General features: G+C 49.4%; 1 protein-coding gene across 5 annotated transcripts in view; it reads left to right on the top strand.

Moving 5' to 3' along the window:
- The window catches only part of LOC144179522 (uncharacterized), an 87,206-nt gene extending 71,854 nt beyond the window's left edge, over nt 1-15,352 (top strand). For all 5 annotated transcript variants that reach the window (XM_077707911.1, XM_077707912.1, XM_077707908.1 and 2 more), the window contains 2 exons: nt 5,519-5,577; nt 13,213-15,352. In XM_077707911.1, coding sequence (XP_077564037.1) covers nt 5,519-5,577; nt 13,213-13,915 — 762 coding nt within the window. In that variant the 3' untranslated portion in view covers nt 13,916-15,352. The remainder of the gene's footprint in view (nt 1-5,518; nt 5,578-13,212) is intronic.
- Nucleotides 15,353-19,474: the final 4,122 nt, after the last annotated feature.

Here is a 19,474-nt window from a genome sequence, read left to right as displayed (position 1 = left end):
TTTAGTTTCACATTGAACGCGTACTTGGGGGAATGCCATCAGGGGAGGGATGGTCACGTGGTTTGAAGGGCTACTGAAGTGTAGAAACATGTTTTGCTTCCATCAGTGGAAAGCAGGGCCGTGAATGCAAATGCACCATTCAGGGCAACGGCAGTTGCTTATTAACGCATGAAATGCCGAAAGCGTCAAAACGGGTATCGGCCCCTGTGTTCACTTTTCCACACGACGATTTGTGGTGTCACGGGTCTTGAATGTTGAGGCGCGGGTTGGTGCAGCTTGCAACTTAGTGGTTGTTCTGAAACAAGCACTTAGGCTGGGTCTCAAAAAGTTTGTCCATTTCATTTCATCTGTTTTAGCTGCACCAAGCTGTACTTCAACGAGATTCGTGACGTCACAAATCGTTGTGTGGGAAAGTGAACACAGAGAGCAATGCCTGTTTTGATGCTCTTGGCGTTCCTGCGTTAATAAACAACTGGCGTTGTTATGGGTGGTATATTTGCATTCATGGCACGGTTTACTGCTGATAGAAGCAAACTTGTTTCCACGCTAAAGGCTAAAGGCTAAAAGGGAGAACGTGGCTCTTAAACCAACTTCTTTTAATTTTCAAGTAAGCTTTCTGAAACTTGTCAGTCTTGCTGCTTTTTCCACACTGATTTTGAATGTCATTATTGTTTCATTTGTTCGATTAGCTCCTGAGGTAATTAGAGATAATCGGACATTTTTGGTCAAACATTAGACGAAACAGTGTTGGTCATAAAACTGTAATCTATTACATTTTTCGTTATTATGAACCCTGGTGAATGATGATGCAATAAGAGATGCTGTTTTTTGATGCACCTCTTGCAACTAATTTTACAGCTCATTAAACTTTGGTGGTGCCAGTGGCAAGGAACCATTTTGAATTCCCATTTCAAACACCAAAGTTTAATGAGCTTTAAAATTATTTCCAAGCAATGCGGCAGAAAAACCAGTTCTTTATTGCACTCTCCAGGGTTCGTAGTATCGGAAAAATATAAAGAGAACAGTTGTATGACCAACGCTGTTTTGTCTATTGTTCCTCCAGAAACGGCTAATTATCTCTAATTATCTCGGGAACTAATTCAATGACCCAGAAAATATTGGCGTATTTAAATCAGTAGAGGAAAAGCAGCAAGACTGAGAAGTTTCAGAAAGCTTACTTGAATATTAAAAGAAGCTGTTTTAAGAGCAGTGTCCCCACTTAATAAAGGAGCCAGGAAGAGAAAATACAACTTCGTTAAATTTGAAAGAACTAGGATTCAGTATCTCACTCAGCTCCATTACAGCCACAAAAGAGGTTTTTTTTTAACGAAAAAAAAAGCAAGAAGTATTTAAAAACTTTCAAATTTGGCGCCACAGTGACGTGTTATGAGCAACAATGACGTCCTACGGGCCAACAATAAAACATAATTTTCAGTGCGTTGACTGCTCGTTAGCATTCAAGTGATGCGGTCAAATGGAACTAGAGGCCCCATTACAGACGTCCAATCATGTGTCGTCGCGACAGGTCCGTTAAGCGGCCGCCAGTCGCACAAACAAGGTTCCGTGACGTCATTGAAAAGTTGCGGGAAATTGGCTAGGGGGTCGCGACTGCTTCACACGTTTTCTTTAATATCTCCGTTATTTGTTCGAAGATTGCGATGATATTGGTATCATTTTTATCGGGACTGAGCACTCTTTCTAGTAAACCCAACTTGTATTTTGTCTTCATGGCTCCTTTAACTTGCATCATGGTTTCTTCCATGTTGCCGTAAAAAAAATTGTAGGTGTGTCATGATATCACCCATTCATTGGGGATGCAAAACACTTTGATCGAGGTTTGTATCCCATGTTGTGAGTCGCTGCAGGGCAAAGTTTTTGAGATTTCACTTGGAAATTTTTATGGTGGCATCACAGGAACATTTCCAGTACCCCCTCTGTTGTGGAACGTGCACCTGGTACTACATAACCCGGAACTCAGAAAAGAAAGAGCCAAAGCACTTCAGAGGCGATTTGAACGCTCCGCTAATGTGGTTTAGATGGACGCGGCCGAGTACTGTGGCCACAACACCATGACCGTAGCACTGGTTGATTGAGAGGGCCATTCGATAGCCCCCAGAACAATCCACACAGAAATCTCAGAAGTTGGAGAAGAGGCTCCAATTGCTTTAGCGCTTGCATCTACGGCCTGAAAAATTGTAACAAGTGATTCCAAACCTGCACTGAGGAACTTTGCAAGGGGAAGGATTTCACCCGAGGGGATTTGAATAGTCCAAACTCCAAGGGGGTCCAAATTATGTGGGCACGAGCACACGCTGCCCTGCTTGGAACAAAAATGCCCACGAGGCAGCTCGAGGTCTTGGCTTCCGATACTGCTGTTGGATTGGGAACAGGGTGGAGTAAGGGTTAGGGAAAATAGCTCAGATTTGCTGATGACGTTGCCTTGCTAAGTAACTCGAGGGACAAATTGCAAAGCATGCTTTCCTCACTGCACCAACAGAGTAGAACCGTGCGCCTGAAAAAGAATGTGCAGAAAGCCAAAGTAATGATCAATAACCTCGGGACAGCACAGCGGTTTGAGATAGGTGGCGAGGCAGTGGAAGTGGTAAGTGAATGTATCTACTTAGGTCAAGTTGTGACCCCGGATCCCAACCATGAGGCACAGTTATATAGAAGGATAAGAATGGGGCGGAGTGCATACAGCAGACATTCTCAGATAATGAATGCAGCCTACCATTGTCCCTGAAAAAGAAAGTGTATGACAGCTGCATCTTACCGGTACTCACCTACGGGGCAGAAACTCTGAAGCACAGAAACAGGGTTCAACTTAAATTGATAACGACTCAGCGAGCCACGGAGCGGAAGGTGGTAGGTGTAACATTTATGGCACAAGAAAAGAGTGGAGTGGGTCAGGGAACGAACGTGTGTTAAGGACATATTAGTAGAAATTGAGAAGAAGGAATGGACGTGGGCAGGGCATTTTATGCGGAGGCAAGATAACCGTTGGTCATTAAGGGTAACAGAGTGGATCCCTAGAGAAGGCAAGCGTGGCAGAGGGCGGCAGAAAGTTAGATGGGCAGGCGAGATCAAGAAGTTTGCAGGGACAACTTGGTCGCAGTTAGCACAGGATTGGGGTAATTGGAGGTTAATGGGAGAGGCCTTTGCCCTGCAGTGGGCGTAGATAGGCTGGGGATGATGACTGCCCAGAAACATCTGAGCCATCATTCCGGAATGCACGGCGGGTAGGGACTGCATGTTGACATATAGGGACAAACGGGTTCATTACAGACTAGGGAGGATCAGGTATCCAGCAGCCCATCACACTTTGGGAAAGTGGGAGTCGGTGGCATGGCATCTACCACAGTCCAGCAAATACGGTCACTGTTATCCCAGCTCTATGAGGATAACCTTGGCCTTCTGAGTCCTCCCTCCACTCGAGACTCCAGTGGAGGAGATCCTTGAAATCATTTCCTCATGCGTAAGCATTGCAGAATCCTCGCCTCAGCTGAGTGGAGGGAGCAACTGGAGTGCAGGAAGGCCTCAGAATGTGGCCCTGAGTGTGTAAAGCCCGTTCAGAAAGGGCTGACCTTCAACACATTATACAGTTAAACCTCGTTATAACGAGACGGGCTATAACGAAATAATGGATATAACGAGCAAATCGTAATTCCCCTTGAAAGTCCCCATAGAAACCAATGTATTTAAAACCTCGTTTTAACGAGGTAAAATTTCCCCGTTACGGGATATAACAAACAAATTTCGTTGAGAAATCAAATTTTGAGCTAATTTTACAACAGTGCGCAACGCGGATTTGAGACCGTGCGTGACGCGGCAACTGTATTAGCAGTTCAAAACTCCTGCCACGCGCGCGAAGCTGGCTGGCGCGCGCGCCATGCGGACGCTGCGCCCGCGAAGCCCCCCCCCCCCCCTCCCTGCGCACGCCATGCAGACAATGGGGCCCTTCGATTTACAGTGTCGGACTCACTGCGGGCTCCCCGAGAAGCAGTCCGACGTTCCATTTTGCGACGTATCCCTATGGCTTCGGGGAATCCGCGGACTATCCGCAGTGAGCCCGAGAAAAACCCCAATGCACACGGCGCGCGCGGTTGCGTCGCCTTCCTCCCCCACCCCTCCTCCCCTGTTCGTATCGCCGACATAGAGAAATAAAAAATTCTTTCTCTATGTCGCCGACGTCGCTGCGTAGTTGTGTGTGCGTGGGTTTCGGCAGTCTTCAGCCTTATCTTTTATCGTACTGCCGGCATGATTCCAACAGCGCGAGTGCGACAGGCGGGAAGCGAAAGCGAAAGACTATCACTCTTGAACAGAAGACGGCTATGATAAAAGCCGTCGCATCGGGCGCGAAGGAAGGTAAGGTGCACTCCGTGGTAAGGTGGCAAGAGACTGACGTGTCAACGAGTACGCTGTCCACCATCGTGAGCAACCGAGATTACATCGTCAGCGCTGTTGCACATGGCTTGAAAAGAAGCGCTAAGGACGGCGTCAGAGGGACTAGATGCGGCAGACGTGCTGCGTCGCTACTTCGGCGCGCACGAGGGCGGCGAAGATGGAAGCCATCGCTCGCATCAGGAAGGTGCATCAATGTCCAATTACGGACTTCGTAGCCAAGTCTGTTTGAAATACGAGTTTTTAACGGCAATAAAGTAGGTTCGTGACTTTTCCTTTTTACCTCCGGAATGTGTTTATTTTACTGACTATCGCCGTGCAGCAAGATGCTATTTCGATCGCTTTTTGTTTTAGGTAACTACAATGCATAATATTTGCAGTAAATGTCGTCTACGGCTATAACAAAATATTGACTATAACGAGCAAATCGCGGCGCCCCTTCAATTTCGTTATAACGAGGTTTAACTGTATACCATATTTTCGCACGTGTAACCCACCCCCGCATATAACCCGCACGCCCCACTTTCCGTCGACGAATAAAAAACATATATCCCAACATAATGCGCGCCTATTTTTTTACATAAGAGAATGGACCAAATCTAATACTCAAGCAACATTGTGCAATTGTTTATGGAAAAGAACTTACCTAGCTTACTACATAACCAGATGACTTGCCGCATACATTTTTTTAGGTTGGTATATCGCGGAGCTGTGTGTGCAAAATAAGCACTGTCAACGGGAGGGATAACAGTGGCCTAGTCGCTATTACTGCTGTACGGGCATCACGGCCCCACGTGCATTGCGGTGAAGATGCACCAAAGGAAATACCTCGCATATAATCAGCACCTCTACTTCACCTCTGAAATTTTCGCATTTTTTGGCGCGGGTTATACGCTCAAAAATGCGCTAGCACAAAAGCGCAGCAGTTGTGCCTCCTCAGGAAAAGGTGCGACATAAGACCAGTTGGACAGCTGAGTGGGCCCCTCGCATCCCTTCTGTGTGAGCATGTGTGTGGGCAGGTTTTTGTCAGGGGAGTGGGTCAGGGAGTGCCCCTTTTGCACCCCTCTGCTGACAACCGTGCGTGCGGGCCTTGACCTCGGTGCTTGCGTGCGTGCAGATATCGTCGGGCCTGAACACCGCCAGCTCGCTGCCCCTGTCCCAGGTCAAGTGGTCCAGGTGAGTGAGCCACGGAAATCTGCTCTATAAGCGGTACCGCACTATACACAAAACATCTGCGAATCCAACCACATCGCAACATACCTCAAGTCGTCCTTTGTTTACCATTACTCAACCGAACACTACTAAAAACAGAAGGAAGGAAGAGAGACTTTGTTGAATGCCTGCAACAGACACAGTGTGTACGCTGCGCCCGGACGTAGCCACTCGTCGATCCCAACGTCACCCCTACTCGGACTACCCCTTCGCTACTCGCTACGGGGTCGGACGCCGCTGCCCCGTAAGGGAGAGCGTCGCCCAAAGCTTTCGCTCCCGTGTTGCTTTTCGAGTGCTGCCAGGACCTGCTGGATGGCTTTTAGTTGGGTGTCCTTGTCACAACTGCGCACTGCTTCTTGGATCCACGGCGGTAGGTCTGTCATGGTTGCCGCCTGGTTAGGTCGCACTTCACAGTCCCACAGCAAGTGGGCTGTCGAGACCTAGCATTGTTACACAACACACACGTGTCATCCGTATAGAGTTCTGGCTGTATGTGTTTCATGACAACCAGGATCATCAGTGAATTCGTCTGCAGCTGTCTGAACGTGGACGCTTCCTCCCTGGTTAGCTCAGGGTGAGGCGGTGCCAGCACCCTCCTACTATTTCTATGATATTTGGTGATACCCTGAAAGGTATCGTACCTTTCGTACGGTCCACCACTCTGCAGACGGTTGCACTGCTGCCACGCGGCCAGCTAATCGTCCCGCGACTGCATTCACCGTCTCGCTGTGGTTGATGGCGAGTTTCGATACCTTGTTCCCCACTTCATTGTCACCTTGCGTCCATCAGTGTTCACCCGCTCGAGCACCCGCACTGCTTCACAACACAGCCAACCCTTGGCGAAATTGCGCACTGGACTCTTTGAGTCGCTAAGCACCGTCGTCGTCTCTGGGTCCGCGATGGCCAGGGCGATGGCCAGCTCTTCCGCTCGCTGCGCGTCTCTCGTGACGATGCTCGCGGCGTTCACCGTGACTCCCGTCTTCCCGTCTATCACTACCGCCGCGAAGCACCGACGGTCGCCGTACTCCGCTGCGTTGACGAATCTGGTGCCCGGAACACTCAGGTGATGTTCCAACACAGCCTTCGCTCTGGCCGCTCTCCTGTCCGCGTTGTGGGTCGGATCCATGTTTTTGGGTAACGGGTGCGCTACCCTAGGACGGCGTTTCGGACTGTCGCCAGGACGTCGCACTCTTCCTGCTTGCCGATGCTCTGAGGGTCGGCCGTCGTCTCCATTCCGAGCCAGGCGAGAATGGTCCTCCCCATTCGCAGACCCTTGAGCCGCTCTCTCTATCTGGCCGACCCGCTGGGCTTCCATGATCTCCTCCAGCGTGTTATGTATTCCCAGCTGGAAGAGCTTCTCCGTGCACGTGCTGTCGAGCACGCCTTTGGCTGCCTTGTACGCCTTCCTCATGGCGCTTTCAGGCGGTTGCGCTCCTGAAACAACCAGTTGTGGGCGGCGTGACTTACCGCGAAGGACTGAATAAGTCTGAGCAGGCTGTCCTCCCTCATCCCGGATCTTCTGTTCGCCACTCGCTTGATCAGCTGCGTTGCGGCCGCTACCTTGCCTACCAGTCGGGTGACCGTGTCGTTGTTCTGGCAGTTGCGCTCGATCTGGAACCCCAGCACCCTGATCTTGGCTACCTTCGGGATCGCCTGCCCGTTGCTCGTGCGCAGGCTAATGTCGCTCTCCTGCTTGGGTCTGGATTTCGGCGGGATTATTAGCAACTCCGACTTGTTTGGGGAACAGATCAGGCCCATGCCCCTCAACTGGTCTTCTATGGCGTCCACCGCCTGTTGCAGGGAAGACTCAACGTGTCCATCGCATCCGCCCGGCACCCACAGCGTGATGTCGTCCGCGTATATGGTGTGAGGGACCTCAGGTATGGCTTCCAAGCGCCTCGCGACTCCGATCATAACAAGGTTGAACAGCAGTGGCGATATCACCGAGCCGTGGGGTGTGCCCACGCTTCCTATCTTCCGCTCGTCCAGAGAGTGGTCTCCCGCTTGAATCTTGGCCGTGCGTCCCGAGAGGAAGTCGTGCACGTAGTTGTTGTACATGTGCTCCCCCATTTGCAGGGAGTCAATTTGGGACAGGATGGCCGAGTGCTTCACCTTGTCGAAAGCACTCTGCAGGTCCAGTCCCACTATCGCCTGGTTGTCCTTCGTCGTGTTCTCTATGACCTCTGCCTTGATCTGTGACATGGCGTCTTGACTGCTCAGCTTGCTCCTGAAGCCGATCATCGAGTAGGGGTACTGATCGTTCTTTTCTAGGTACGCCTGCGACCTGTTCATGAGGACGTGTTCCAGCACCTTCCCACGCAGGACGTCAGAGAGATCGGGCACAGATTCTCGATGCCTGAGGGCTTGCCCGGCTTGGGTATCAAGATCGTCTTCGCCGTCTTCCAGCGTTTGGGTAGCTTGCCCTCCTTCCAGCACCTGTTTAACAGGGCCGTCAGGCTGGCGAGCAACGGTTCGTTCAGATGCTTGAGTACCTTGCTCGTCGCGCAATCCGGGCGCAGTGCCAACTGGCAGTTCAGCTCCTGTACCACGGCACGTACCTCCCAGAGTTCGATGTCTCTGTCCAGCTCCTCGTTGGCCCGACCCCCGTAGTCGAGGTGGCTCTCATTCGGGATGTCGGATAGGTACTTGTTGCCGATTCGTTTGAACGTCTCTTCCTGGCCGAGCTCTCTGATCGACTTGTTCAGGTTGTCGCACTCGTGGGACTTAGTCTTGGTGTTGTCCAGCACGTACCGTAGTAACGACCACGTCCTCCCCACGTGGAGTTGACCGTCCGCCGCACTGCAAACCTCCGCCCATTGCTGGCAGCAGAGTGCGGTGCAGTTTTTTTAATGGCCCGATTGAGATCTGTGACCTTCTCCCATAGCTTCCTGTTGCGCCGCTGCTGCTTCCATCTCTTGTGAATGGAACACTTCGCCTCAAGCATGTGAGCCAATCTGCTGTCTATCGCTTCGATCTCGGGTTCCGTCTCTATCTCCTTGGTGGCTGCTCCCACGCATTCCACGATCTTGGTCGTCCAAGTCTCTACGTCTTGGATATCCTCCTCGTCCTCCGGTAACAGGTGCGATACAAGTCCCAGTCCGTGAGCTTGTTGAGACCCGTGTTGGTCCACGTCGGGAGCTTCTCGCGCGTTCTGATGAACGTTAGATCCGGAGTGGTATCTCGATTGTTCTTGGAGCCGGTGCGCGTGTGGTGCGAGGGGTCCGTGATCAAGGTCAGATTCTCTTCCTGGGAGGCTTCCAGGAGGTCCTTTCCCTAGGCCAGATTCTCGGCATATCCCCACCTCTTGTGGTGAGCGTTGAAATCGCCGCACACCACTAGACCCGCGTTATTACCTGCCGTCTTGCCAATCTTGCGCGTGAGCGTCGTGAAACGCTGCCTGGGGTAGCTCGGCCTGCTGTAGATGTTGGCCACGTAAACGCTCTGCTTTCTTTTCTTGCCTATCACTAGTTCCGTGATGGTGTGCTCGGCCATGGACTTCTTTAGGCCTTCTCTGTCTTCGTGAGATATTCCCTTCCTGACGAAGGTGCAGATCCCCCCCTGCCCGTGCCATTGGGTGCTTTGCTTGGGGGGCTGGCGTGCGCTTTGTAACCTGGCAAACGAGCGTTCTCGCTCAGTGTGTCCTGCAGGACAATGACGTCCAGCTTCCTATTTGACTTGGCGGCGAGGACTTGGAGTACGGCCTTTTTGCTGTCGTAACCCCGACAGTTCCATTGCCAGATGACAAGGGACTTGTCATTTAGCACGGTCCTTATTGCGTTTTTTTTTTTTTTTCCCCCTTCACATCAGACGTTGCTGCACGGTCTTACAGGCTGCGAGTGCGAATATTATTCTTTGTGTTTATGTGTTGAATGATCTGCATTTTTTTAGCGCCTAGAAGAGTGGATGCCGCAGGGAGGGAAATTTTTTTCCTTGGCGCCTCGGCTCGGCGTCTTGTCTATCTTCCATGGTGCATCAAGCTAAGGCAGTTGTGATTATCGTGCGAGTAGAAACTGAACACGCGAACGAAAGGGTGCATATTTTTTCCCTTTTGTGTGTCAAAGTTAGAGCCAGCCGTTGAGTCGACATATACTCAGAGAATGGGCACAATACTGCCTAGCTCCACACTGCACTTTTCCCTCCAACACGCAAACTAACCCTTTTTCTCGCATTGACGCTACAAAGTACAATTGCAGGGAAAGGTATTCCTGCAGCGCAAAGCCACTGGCTCGCACATTTTTCATTTTTCACATTTTTCACATGCCATGCAGAGAAGATGCGCTGTGGCACGACGTGGTGAAATGTCGCTGTACAAGTTCTAATCTTTTTTTTCTCTTCTAAAACCAAAACTGTTATGATTGAACTTTCTGAAATCAACTTTGATCATTTGTACTAGTGAATGCATTATATTTCATGTTTTTACAATGGCCACTAAAATGTGCATTTTAGAGGTGAATATGAACCGGAAAAAAGATTTTTCGATATTTGACCAATGTTTTCTCGCACATTTCTCCTTTTTTGGGTGTCAGTATATTTTTTACGAACTGTCCACAATGGTGAAATTTATAAAAAAATGCTACATTGGCTGAGAGAGTGGACTTTTTATTTTCCGAAATAGTTTGAAAATGCGCAACATCGCGTATTTTCTGAATGGGGTAACGAGAGCAATAAAAGCAAAGATCATTTTAAAATGGTGGCAATTGAAAAAGAAGTGATTTTTTAATGAATTTTTGCGACAGAGCCAAGTTTGCTTTGAACAGTGGAGATACAAAAGAAATACATTGTTCCTGAAAAAAATTTTTTGACAGAGCATTGTGGGTCACGCAAAGATGAGCCACTCTTTTTACTGAGGAAATCCGCGATGGTCGACTTTACGGCTGGGATATTTGGCTATTGCGCTCTTTTACTTATTTCCATTGTCTTCACACGAATATGAACGAAGTGCAAGTAAAGGTCTCTCATTGCTGAGTTGGGAGATTTAGCCATCTACATTGTATGGGGGCGTACATTTTTTTTTGTTTCAAGGTGGTCACTTTTATATATAAACATCTCGTGTGTTGCACTATGACATTGTTAAATTTTAAATTCATCACTTGACTGGCAGGAAATCACATGCATTCTGCAAGTGGATGCAGAAGTTTCACTTCTACCAATTCACAATTATTTTTAATTCTTTCGAATTGCTTTCGTTTTATCACTATTCTAAATATAAACACAAGCACTGCAAACGCATGAAATGAAAGGTTTCTTTTACTTGAAAAGTCCACTGTAGAGGTGCCTTGATGGACTTGCTAACCTTTTAAACTAGTCTGTTCTATCCAGATGTATGTTCTGGCAAAATCCGCATTAATTAAAGGAAGTTTAATCAGTAGCACAGATAGGAAGACCAACTGAACGTCTCAAACCGGTATGTTTGTACCATCCCAATATCGGTTGTAAGCAGGTTACACTGTACTGGCGAATGTGTTCCCTAGGCAGGAAAAGCGGTCACAAATGTGTGATCATGCTGCTGTCCACTGTGCTAGTTCACCCTGCACAAGAAGTGCTCCCCTCACCTTGGTTTTACGCTTTGCAATAAATGTTGTGGTTGGTTTTTATTCCTCATTACCTATATGAACTTCGCTCACTGTTATCCTGCCTAAGGTTTTGTGCTGGCATACCAGTCGAACAGGGATGTGCAGCTTACAGCTCCAGTGAAGCAAAGTTGCATGCGTGCTTGCGTAGAGCTACTTCAACTTCATCGACTTGACACTAAACCTCCAAGCTTAGCAACGAGACTTTTACTTGCACTTCGTTCATATTCATGTGAAGACAATGGAAATTCAACTCTTGGTTAAAGACGTAAAAGAGACTAATAGCCAAATGTCCCAGCCGTAAAGTCGACCATCACGGATTTCTTCAGTAAAAATAGTGGCTCATCTTTGCATGGCCCGCAATGCTCCCTCAAAGAATCTTTTTCAGGAATAATTTATTTCTTTTTGTATCTCCACTATTGAAAGAAAACTTGGGCATTCTTTGGTGAACAAAGTTTGTCATGGCTTAATTTTGACCCAGCAAACGAATTGCAACGACCCACTGGCCAACGGACTCTGTTAAAGGGTCATTGAGCCGCACAGTAGGCTCAGCCAAGCGAGGACTGCCAGAGTGAGCGTGGCACGAAATGTCATAGGAAATCAGCAAGGTGGACGCAGAGAGGAGGACAGCACTTTGACATTAATTTCTTCCCACCAAATTAAGTTGCGTAAAATGCACCCAGAGTGGTCGAAACATGGCCTAGGGACTCCAGTTTGCCCAAGTAATGCCACAATGTTTACAAATCACTTCAGTGTCGTTTTAAAGAGGCCATGCAGACAAAACAATCTTTCATTTGAAAGCTTGCCTCATTCGAATCATACTGTCACCACTTTTAACGTAAACTTCGCTCAAATAAGCTACATAATTAGGAAAAAAGGGAATGGTCATGCGTCCACTAGCTCATTTCCCGCAACAGAACCTATGATGTCATACCAGACAGCTCTGTGATTGGCTGAGGCCAGCAAAAGCAAATTAGACGGGGCTTATAAGCCTGCCGAACGAGCTATTTGCACTTACGTTTAGGGCACATTCTTTTTATAGCGGTAAGAATGGTGGGGTAAACAGTGGAAGTTACGAAAGTACACGTAAACATAGAAGGACCAACACATACTCCTGTTGGTACTGCATGAGCTATGCTTGGTTTAGATGCACAGCACTGCAGGGCTTTGGGGTTGTCCCAGACGACCACGTTTCACGAAACGATCATTTTCTACCTTAACCAAACCAAGCCAGGTACAAATACGGTAAAAAACAAAGCAATGGCAGAAAACGGCCCTTTGCGGTATGGGGGCGCCATCTAGGTTGACTAACGGTAAACGAGGCTTTGTAATCGGCTGCAAAGCGGTTCTTGTGATGTCATTGCGGACATTGTGAAAGTGCATCATTTGGTGGAAGAATCAAAAGGTTTAAACTTAAATTAATTCCTCAGTGAATAAAAAATAATTTGCTTCCGGACGAGTGCTCAGGGCACTATGAAACACGAAATCTTTTAAATAAAACAATCTTTTATTCTGTCTGCACGGCCCCTGTAAGGGTCAAACACATGTTCGGAGAGTGACACGTTTCTGCAGGTGTTCTTTCTCTCTTGAAAGTGTTCCGGCACCGGTCGGGAACTTGCATGAAGGCTGCCAAAGTGGCTCTGGAAGACAGTTGCGGGAACGCCTCGCTCTCTGCACACGTGGTTGTCCTTTTATTACCATTTTCTTTTCTTTTCTTTTCTTTTCTTTTTTCTTTTAGTTCCGGTTCCTGTGTGGGATGCTTAAAAAATCAAGCTTTGGGTTCCTTCCAGTCCAGTTCTGGCAAAAATACCGACTTGGTTCTGGTTTTCAGTTTCGTTTTGGGGGTCTTTCGTAACATGTTAACTTGACGGTGCAGCAGATAAGACAAAAAATTCTCAGAATGGTTCCTAATAACCACGACCTAGGTCGCCAACTTTTTTTTCTCGGTGAGTTTTGAAGCCTGAAGTTTGCTTCGAGTCCCGTTGAGTGCTAGGCTCTGCTGTAACAGGTTTGCCGCCCCGCTTTGCAGCATTGGTGCGTCGGGCAGTCCCGGGTCAGCCCCGCCATCGTCCCCGGCTGCCAAGGCGTCCCAGAGTGCCTCCTCTGCCGCCTCGGGCAAGGCCAGCGAAGCGAAGCAGCCAGCCCGAGGCTCCTCCCACTCGTCGTCACAAGGGGCCAAAGAATCGGAGAGGAAAGGCAGCCAGGCTGAGAAGAAGTCTGGCGACCGCTCGAGCCCCGCCAAGAAAAAGGAGTCCGGGAAGGCCGAGCCGAAAAGCAGCGCAACGTCCGCGAGCCGGCCGCGCAAATCTTCGAGGGAGACTGGCACGCAGCGGTCCAAGGACAGCTCGCGCCGTTCTCGCTCGCCGAGCCGCCGGGGCCGGTCGTCACCGCCGCGTCGTCGCCGGTCGTCCCCGTCAGCGTCGTCATCCTCCTCCACCTCCTCATCGTCATCGGACAGTGGCAGCGACAAGAAGCGCCGGGCCAAGGGCGGCCGCCGGAGAAGCAAGGACGACTCGTCGTCGGACGAGTCGCGGCGGAGCGGCGGCGGCCGGGGATCGCGAAGGGAGAGGCGGCGGCGCGACCGGTCTTCGAGTTCGAGCTCACGGTCATCGAGTTCGAGTTCGAGCTCCAGCAGCGGTGGTCACGGCGGTCACCGAAGTCGGCGCAAGAAGTCGGGCCGCTCGAGCCGGCGGCAAAGGTCGAGTTCCAGTGGGTCAAGCAGCAGCGACTGAAGTCAGGAACTGGGGGACTGGTCATGTGGGGCACTTTCCTCTCATCGTCAGGGACCCTGTGGCGGGAAGCGTGCAACTCGAGCAGACGGGGCTCAACCTGCACGCCACTGCTGGGGCCCGTGTTTTCATTTCCCTCACACAACTACCGGACTTCATAACTGCTTGGAATTACGACAGAACTCGCCTGGCAGAGAGTCTCCTCGGCCCACTTTTTTTTTTTTGCGTCAGCCTTCTTGCCTGATCATAGAAAGACTAGCAATATTCTTCCCGCTGTACCAAACAAACACCGCATTGCTGCTACACTTTTTTTTTTCTTCATGAGGGAGGGGAGGGGAGGCGACATTGAGGGTTCTTTGATCGTGCTGACATTGGGCGGCCAGTGGGGGCTGGAGGCAGCGACTTCGGCCTGCATGCAACAGGTCTCAAGCACGGAAAAGCTTATGCCTCCCAATCGGTCCTTGTGTCTGCAGTATGCCAGCCGCCCCGCATGTCATTATCACAGAACAAGCACATTATTCTCCTGTAGATCTCATAATGGCGCAGTAAAGGCTTTTACCACGCAGCTCGTAATACTGTACGGCATCATCTGTGTTGTGTCACAGTACACCACACGTTGGAAAGCCTTTCTTTCTTTCTCAAGGGACTTGCTGGTTGCCTTGTGCAGGCAGGCTTACAGGTGTACAGGATTGAAGTGTCTGCAGTTGCCGGCAATGTATTAAGCACTGCGTGTGTTGTTGCCCTTGCACAATGTCGAGAGGGAGGTCTGAGTCCTTTGCTGTAATCCGTGCAAGCAGGTGCAAGTGCAATTCTGCGGGAATTCCCAAGCTCCCAAAGATGAGGCATGGTGCCAGGAAGCCATTGGACGAAACTGTTCGCTTAGATTGGCTGTACTGCGCTCCAGTTGCCGGCAGCAAGAGTATTCTGTACCTGCTGCAAGAGCAGAGATGCAGATGGGCGCATCGATGTTCATGAATGGATCTTTTTCTTTTCTTTCCTTTTTATTGTTTGTGCACTCTGAGAAATTGTGCAGATGACATAGTGCATTCTCGCATCAAATGGCTGAAATGCCTAAGTGTGTGTGATACAGTGTGCAACTACCCGGACAAGCATGATTTGTCAAATTCTACCTGTTTTTAAAGACCTGCCTGAACTGGTGCCCTTTCTGCTGTGCTGCTTCGCACCATTGACAGCACAGAGTTCGCTCAAAATCTTGTTTCACTTGAGCCTGAAAAAACAAAAGCACGCAGTAAGAGACTTAACAAGTCGCTTGTGGATCGTTCCTCGAATATTGGTGCCACACATGAGCTCTCGGATAGGAGTGAAGGATAACAGCTGCAGTGATGATGAGCACAGGGATTGGAGATCTTCCTGCATACAGCTTGCAGGATGCAGGGTTGTAAGGACTTAATGCTGAATAAAATGAATCCTGCGTCCGGATGCATATTTCTGATTTCAGAGCCTTTGAGAACACTCGGGAAAGTTGAACCTAGTTGTACAGCACAGAACTGTTGTGTCACGGCCGGCATTAGTATCACAATGGTTTTTTTTTTTTGGCCCAAGGTTTCTCCGAAAAATTGTCTGCATGTACGTTAACTCTAGGGTGGACCCAATGAATGCTTTGGCAATGCATCATGGCCTTTGACTTAGAAGTGCACGTCACCGCCATTTGGAGCATGCCAATCACAGAACTAACAGTAATAGGGGATTAGGAAAACATGTTCCAGGCGGAATGTCCTCTTTGCTCGATGATGGAAGTGCTGGTATTGCCTTTGGCAATACGAACTGCTCCCTGAGCTACGAGGAGTAACATTTTGAACATGCTTGATGAACTCGCAGTCGAGACTTTACATGGTATAGGACATCAGAGCAGGGGTGGAACAGCTGCGCCATTGGGCGCCAAACTTGTTTATCAGTGCTGTCCTGCGCCACAGAGCCCACTTTGAGCAAAGAGGAACGGCCGCCGTGATGCTCTGGGCCTGACAATGCGGCTGAAACATTGCGTTTTAGTTTTAGTCTGGTTATCTTTTGGTTTTATGAAGGCTGCGAGTGGCTGTGAACGATGGCTTTTGCTTAGCGGCAAGGATGCAGGCACTACACGCCTTCTCGGCCTTCACTTTGGACTTATCAGAGTGCAATTGAAGGTTCTGTTTGCCGGTGCCGGCCACTGTGCCAGAATCGATGGAAAATAACCAAAAGTGGGTGAAATGTCTTGCATCGCAAACAGGTAGGGAACGATAATATCACATGAAAGGTTGCAGGTGGACTTTCATTTCATCAACCCTTTTTGACAAGTGTAGCTGCATATGTTGAGCAAACAGGGTCTTGGACGCTTTGCCCTCACTTGGTAATTCAGCTCGCCTGTGAAGTGAGGTAATTACTCATTTTTGCCTGTGAACTTTGGGGTTAGCTTTGCTTATGTGGAGGTAGGTCCAGCATTAATTGTGCTTTCTAACATGCTTGCGTTGCATAGTGTTGCTACCGTGTCATCCCAGCGCTGACCCAGTTGTTGCGACCGTGAGGGCCGAGCCGAGCCGAGCTCTGTCACCTCCGGCATACGAGTGGCAGCGTGGTGAAGCGAGCGGCCAGCCGCTGTTGCAGCCGTGAAGAAGTCCTGAAGCCCTAGGCTAACGTAACTGTTTACTTCATAGCGAGAGGTGAGCTGAAGCCAAAGAACAATGCCCCGACGGGCGAGGTTACAATACAGGACTCGAGCAGAGTGACAGCATGGATTCGCTGCTCTAACAGGAATGGGTTACAGCGCTTGGGCAGCTCTATTTATACCCAAAATCAGTAACGGTCGAAGCGCCTTCCCTCTACATTTTGCGCACGCCACGAGAATCAGACACACACAACGCTCTTTCCAGAGTTCGTAAGCAGTCAGTAGCAGCGGCACATGCTCAGTCCGAGAGAGGGGAGAGAGGAGGATTCTGCTGTGATCGACGGGGCCTCTGTGTCCTTGAAACAGGCCTGGGCTTGTTCTGCCGGCGCGCCATCGAATGTTGATCGCGCCGATAGCGAAGCGTCTGACCCGGGCTTGTCGAAACTTGAAAGTATGAGTCCCCGACACGGTAGCGCGTTGCTCGAAAGGCGCACGCAGTGACTTCGCCGCACAGCCTAGGAGTGATGCGGGAAAGTACGGCGGCGGGCCGATTCGTAACAGCTTCTCCGCCCGGGGTCCGAGATTCCGATAGATAAGGGTCTTTAACCGTTGTCCGGAGGGATGCTTTCGAAGTGAAGTGCTCGGCAGACGCTCGACTCCAGGCCTGGGCTGTGCGACACCGTGCTGGAGCTTCACAGGGCCGATCACTGGACGAGTAGTGGCTCCCCAAGAACGTCTCTGGCTTGTTTAGGCAAGCAACAGAGCAACACAGGAAGAGACAAGCAACGTTTTTAGATTAATTCACACACAAGAGAGACAAACAACGTTTTTAGATTAACTCAGTTGGGAAAGAGCGCGCACTGGCCACGGCGGCGGAGCGGCCCCATCCTGCCGCCCGCGCAGCGGCGGCGCTGCGGTCGCGTTGAGATTAGGGTGCCTGGATGTTCCTCCTCGCCGCTCCTCCGTGACGGGTGGAGACAACTGCGTCGTCTGCTACGGAAGTCGCCATGTTGAACCCCGCCGCTGGGGCAGCGCGCTGCAAGCACGGGGATGTCCTATCGGATTCTTATATGCACACGCATTCCGTGGCCACAAACCGCTTCCAGAGGGAAGGAGAACTTATTTGTGGGCTTGTTTATACGTCTTAACAGTGAAAACACTGCGCTAGCTAAGTCGACAAGACGAAATAGCGGTAGAAACACGGCACACAGAGGCGCATCCGTGCCTACCGCCTATACGTGCGTCTCCTACTTTTTTGTTTTGTAAACTTAAGTCAGCGCAATGTCTCTACACTTTTAAATGTAACACGCATAATAATGCATCACTGAGGCTCGCTTCTTGATCGTTAGTTTTGGTGTTAAATCTCATCTGCGAAAAAGTTGCGTCTTATATAAGTGCGTTCGACCGGCAATGTATTGTGAAAAGACTTCGCGGGAGAGGTATGTTACATGAATCGCCCTGTTCTTCCACTAAGTCTGTCTGATTTCGCAGTTAACTGATATTAATCATGAGCCTTCTTTGCCGAAAATCATAGCCGCAAAAAGCATACCTTGTATATGCAAGATAATGCGCAAATGGCGAAGCGAGGACTCAGTTGTAGTAGTGTATGTAGTTGTATCTCTAAGGGGTAAACAAAAGCTAAAAGTGAATGGACGAAATAGCAGAGGCTTATCTAAAGCACCGCGGGTAACACATAAAGAAAAAAAAAAGAAAAATCTGCCAAGAAGCACCAAATGTAAACGCTTTGTAAATGAACAAAAATGCCTAATCGGCGAAGCCATTTAATAGGTACAGTAAATAGTGGCGCAGCATGCAGAAGTTAATTTTGGGTGAGGGGGTGGACCTTAGAGCTGTGCACGGGCCGAAATTTCTAGGCCCGGCCCGGCCCGACCCGCACCGATAGATACACGGCCCGGGCCTGGCCCGGGCCCGAGAAATTCATAAAAATTGAGACCGGCCCGAGCCCGACGAATATTTAAAATCTGAGCGCGAGCCCGCCAGAGTGTTGTTAAATATCATCCCTAGTCCGACAGGATATTAACATGAACTTGAAGATGTTTGTTGTTAACCTAAAAAGCGTAAGCACAAAGCGAATACGACTGTCTAAGATTTAAATTTCCTTTAAACTTGGACCGAACTTTGTACAACTTATCCTCACTTAGAAGCTTTTTTTCGGTAGCCGTGTAACTTCATTTGCCAGCCTTCGAAATCAAGGCACACCCGAGGATACCTTAAATGATTCCGAGTAAGGTGATTTTTTTTATTATTGTAATTCTTCAACAGATATTGCACCTTGCGTTCTTCCATTCCTTGCTGACATTTTTGTCTTTCCCTCTACTAGAGGGAAAGACAAAAATAGAGGGAAAGACGTAACTAGAGTCTAGTTACGTTGGCAGCATGATTTTATCTGCGCTTCAGTTCTTTCTTGCCTTTAGTCATGGCTCTAAAGAAATTCTTGCGCGAAATAATTATGGGCTCTGCTTAGAAAATTGGTTCTTCAAACTCTGCACACACTGCGAAATCCAGGCCACGTTTGTTCTGTTTGTTTTAGTTTGAAAAGGAGAGAGCAAATACAATCATGTTGTAGTCGGTGGCTGGAGTGTCCTCGTTTCCTGGCCCGCTCTCTCCCACTAAGCTGATGGTTTGATTGATTGTAGGGTTTAACGCGCCGACGCAACGCAGGCGATGAGGTGCGCCGTAGTGGAGGGCTCCGGATTAATTTTGACCACCTGGGGATCTAACGCGCGCCGAAATCTCGTACACACGGGCGTTTCTGCTTTTCGCTTCCATCAGAAAAGCGGCCGCCGCGGCTGGGAATGGAACCCGCGACCTCGTGCTCAGCAGCACGAACTAAGCTGGTGGGATTGATGTGAAGGCTTTCTAAGTGCAATCGTTTTTTTATCATATCTTTTAACGGCGCGGTAGTGAATCAGCACTTCCTTTTTTTTGTGTTTTCACTT

This window comes from Haemaphysalis longicornis, unplaced genomic scaffold, assembly GCF_048455015.1.
Source record: "Haemaphysalis longicornis isolate Haplotype H1 unplaced genomic scaffold, Haemaphysalis longicornis Haplotype H1 scaffold_4, whole genome shotgun sequence".
In the NCBI taxonomy this organism is placed as follows: domain Eukaryota; kingdom Metazoa; phylum Arthropoda; class Arachnida; order Ixodida; family Ixodidae; genus Haemaphysalis; species Haemaphysalis longicornis.
Note: the sequence above shows the minus strand (reverse complement) of the source record. Positions and strands in the feature narration are given on the sequence as shown.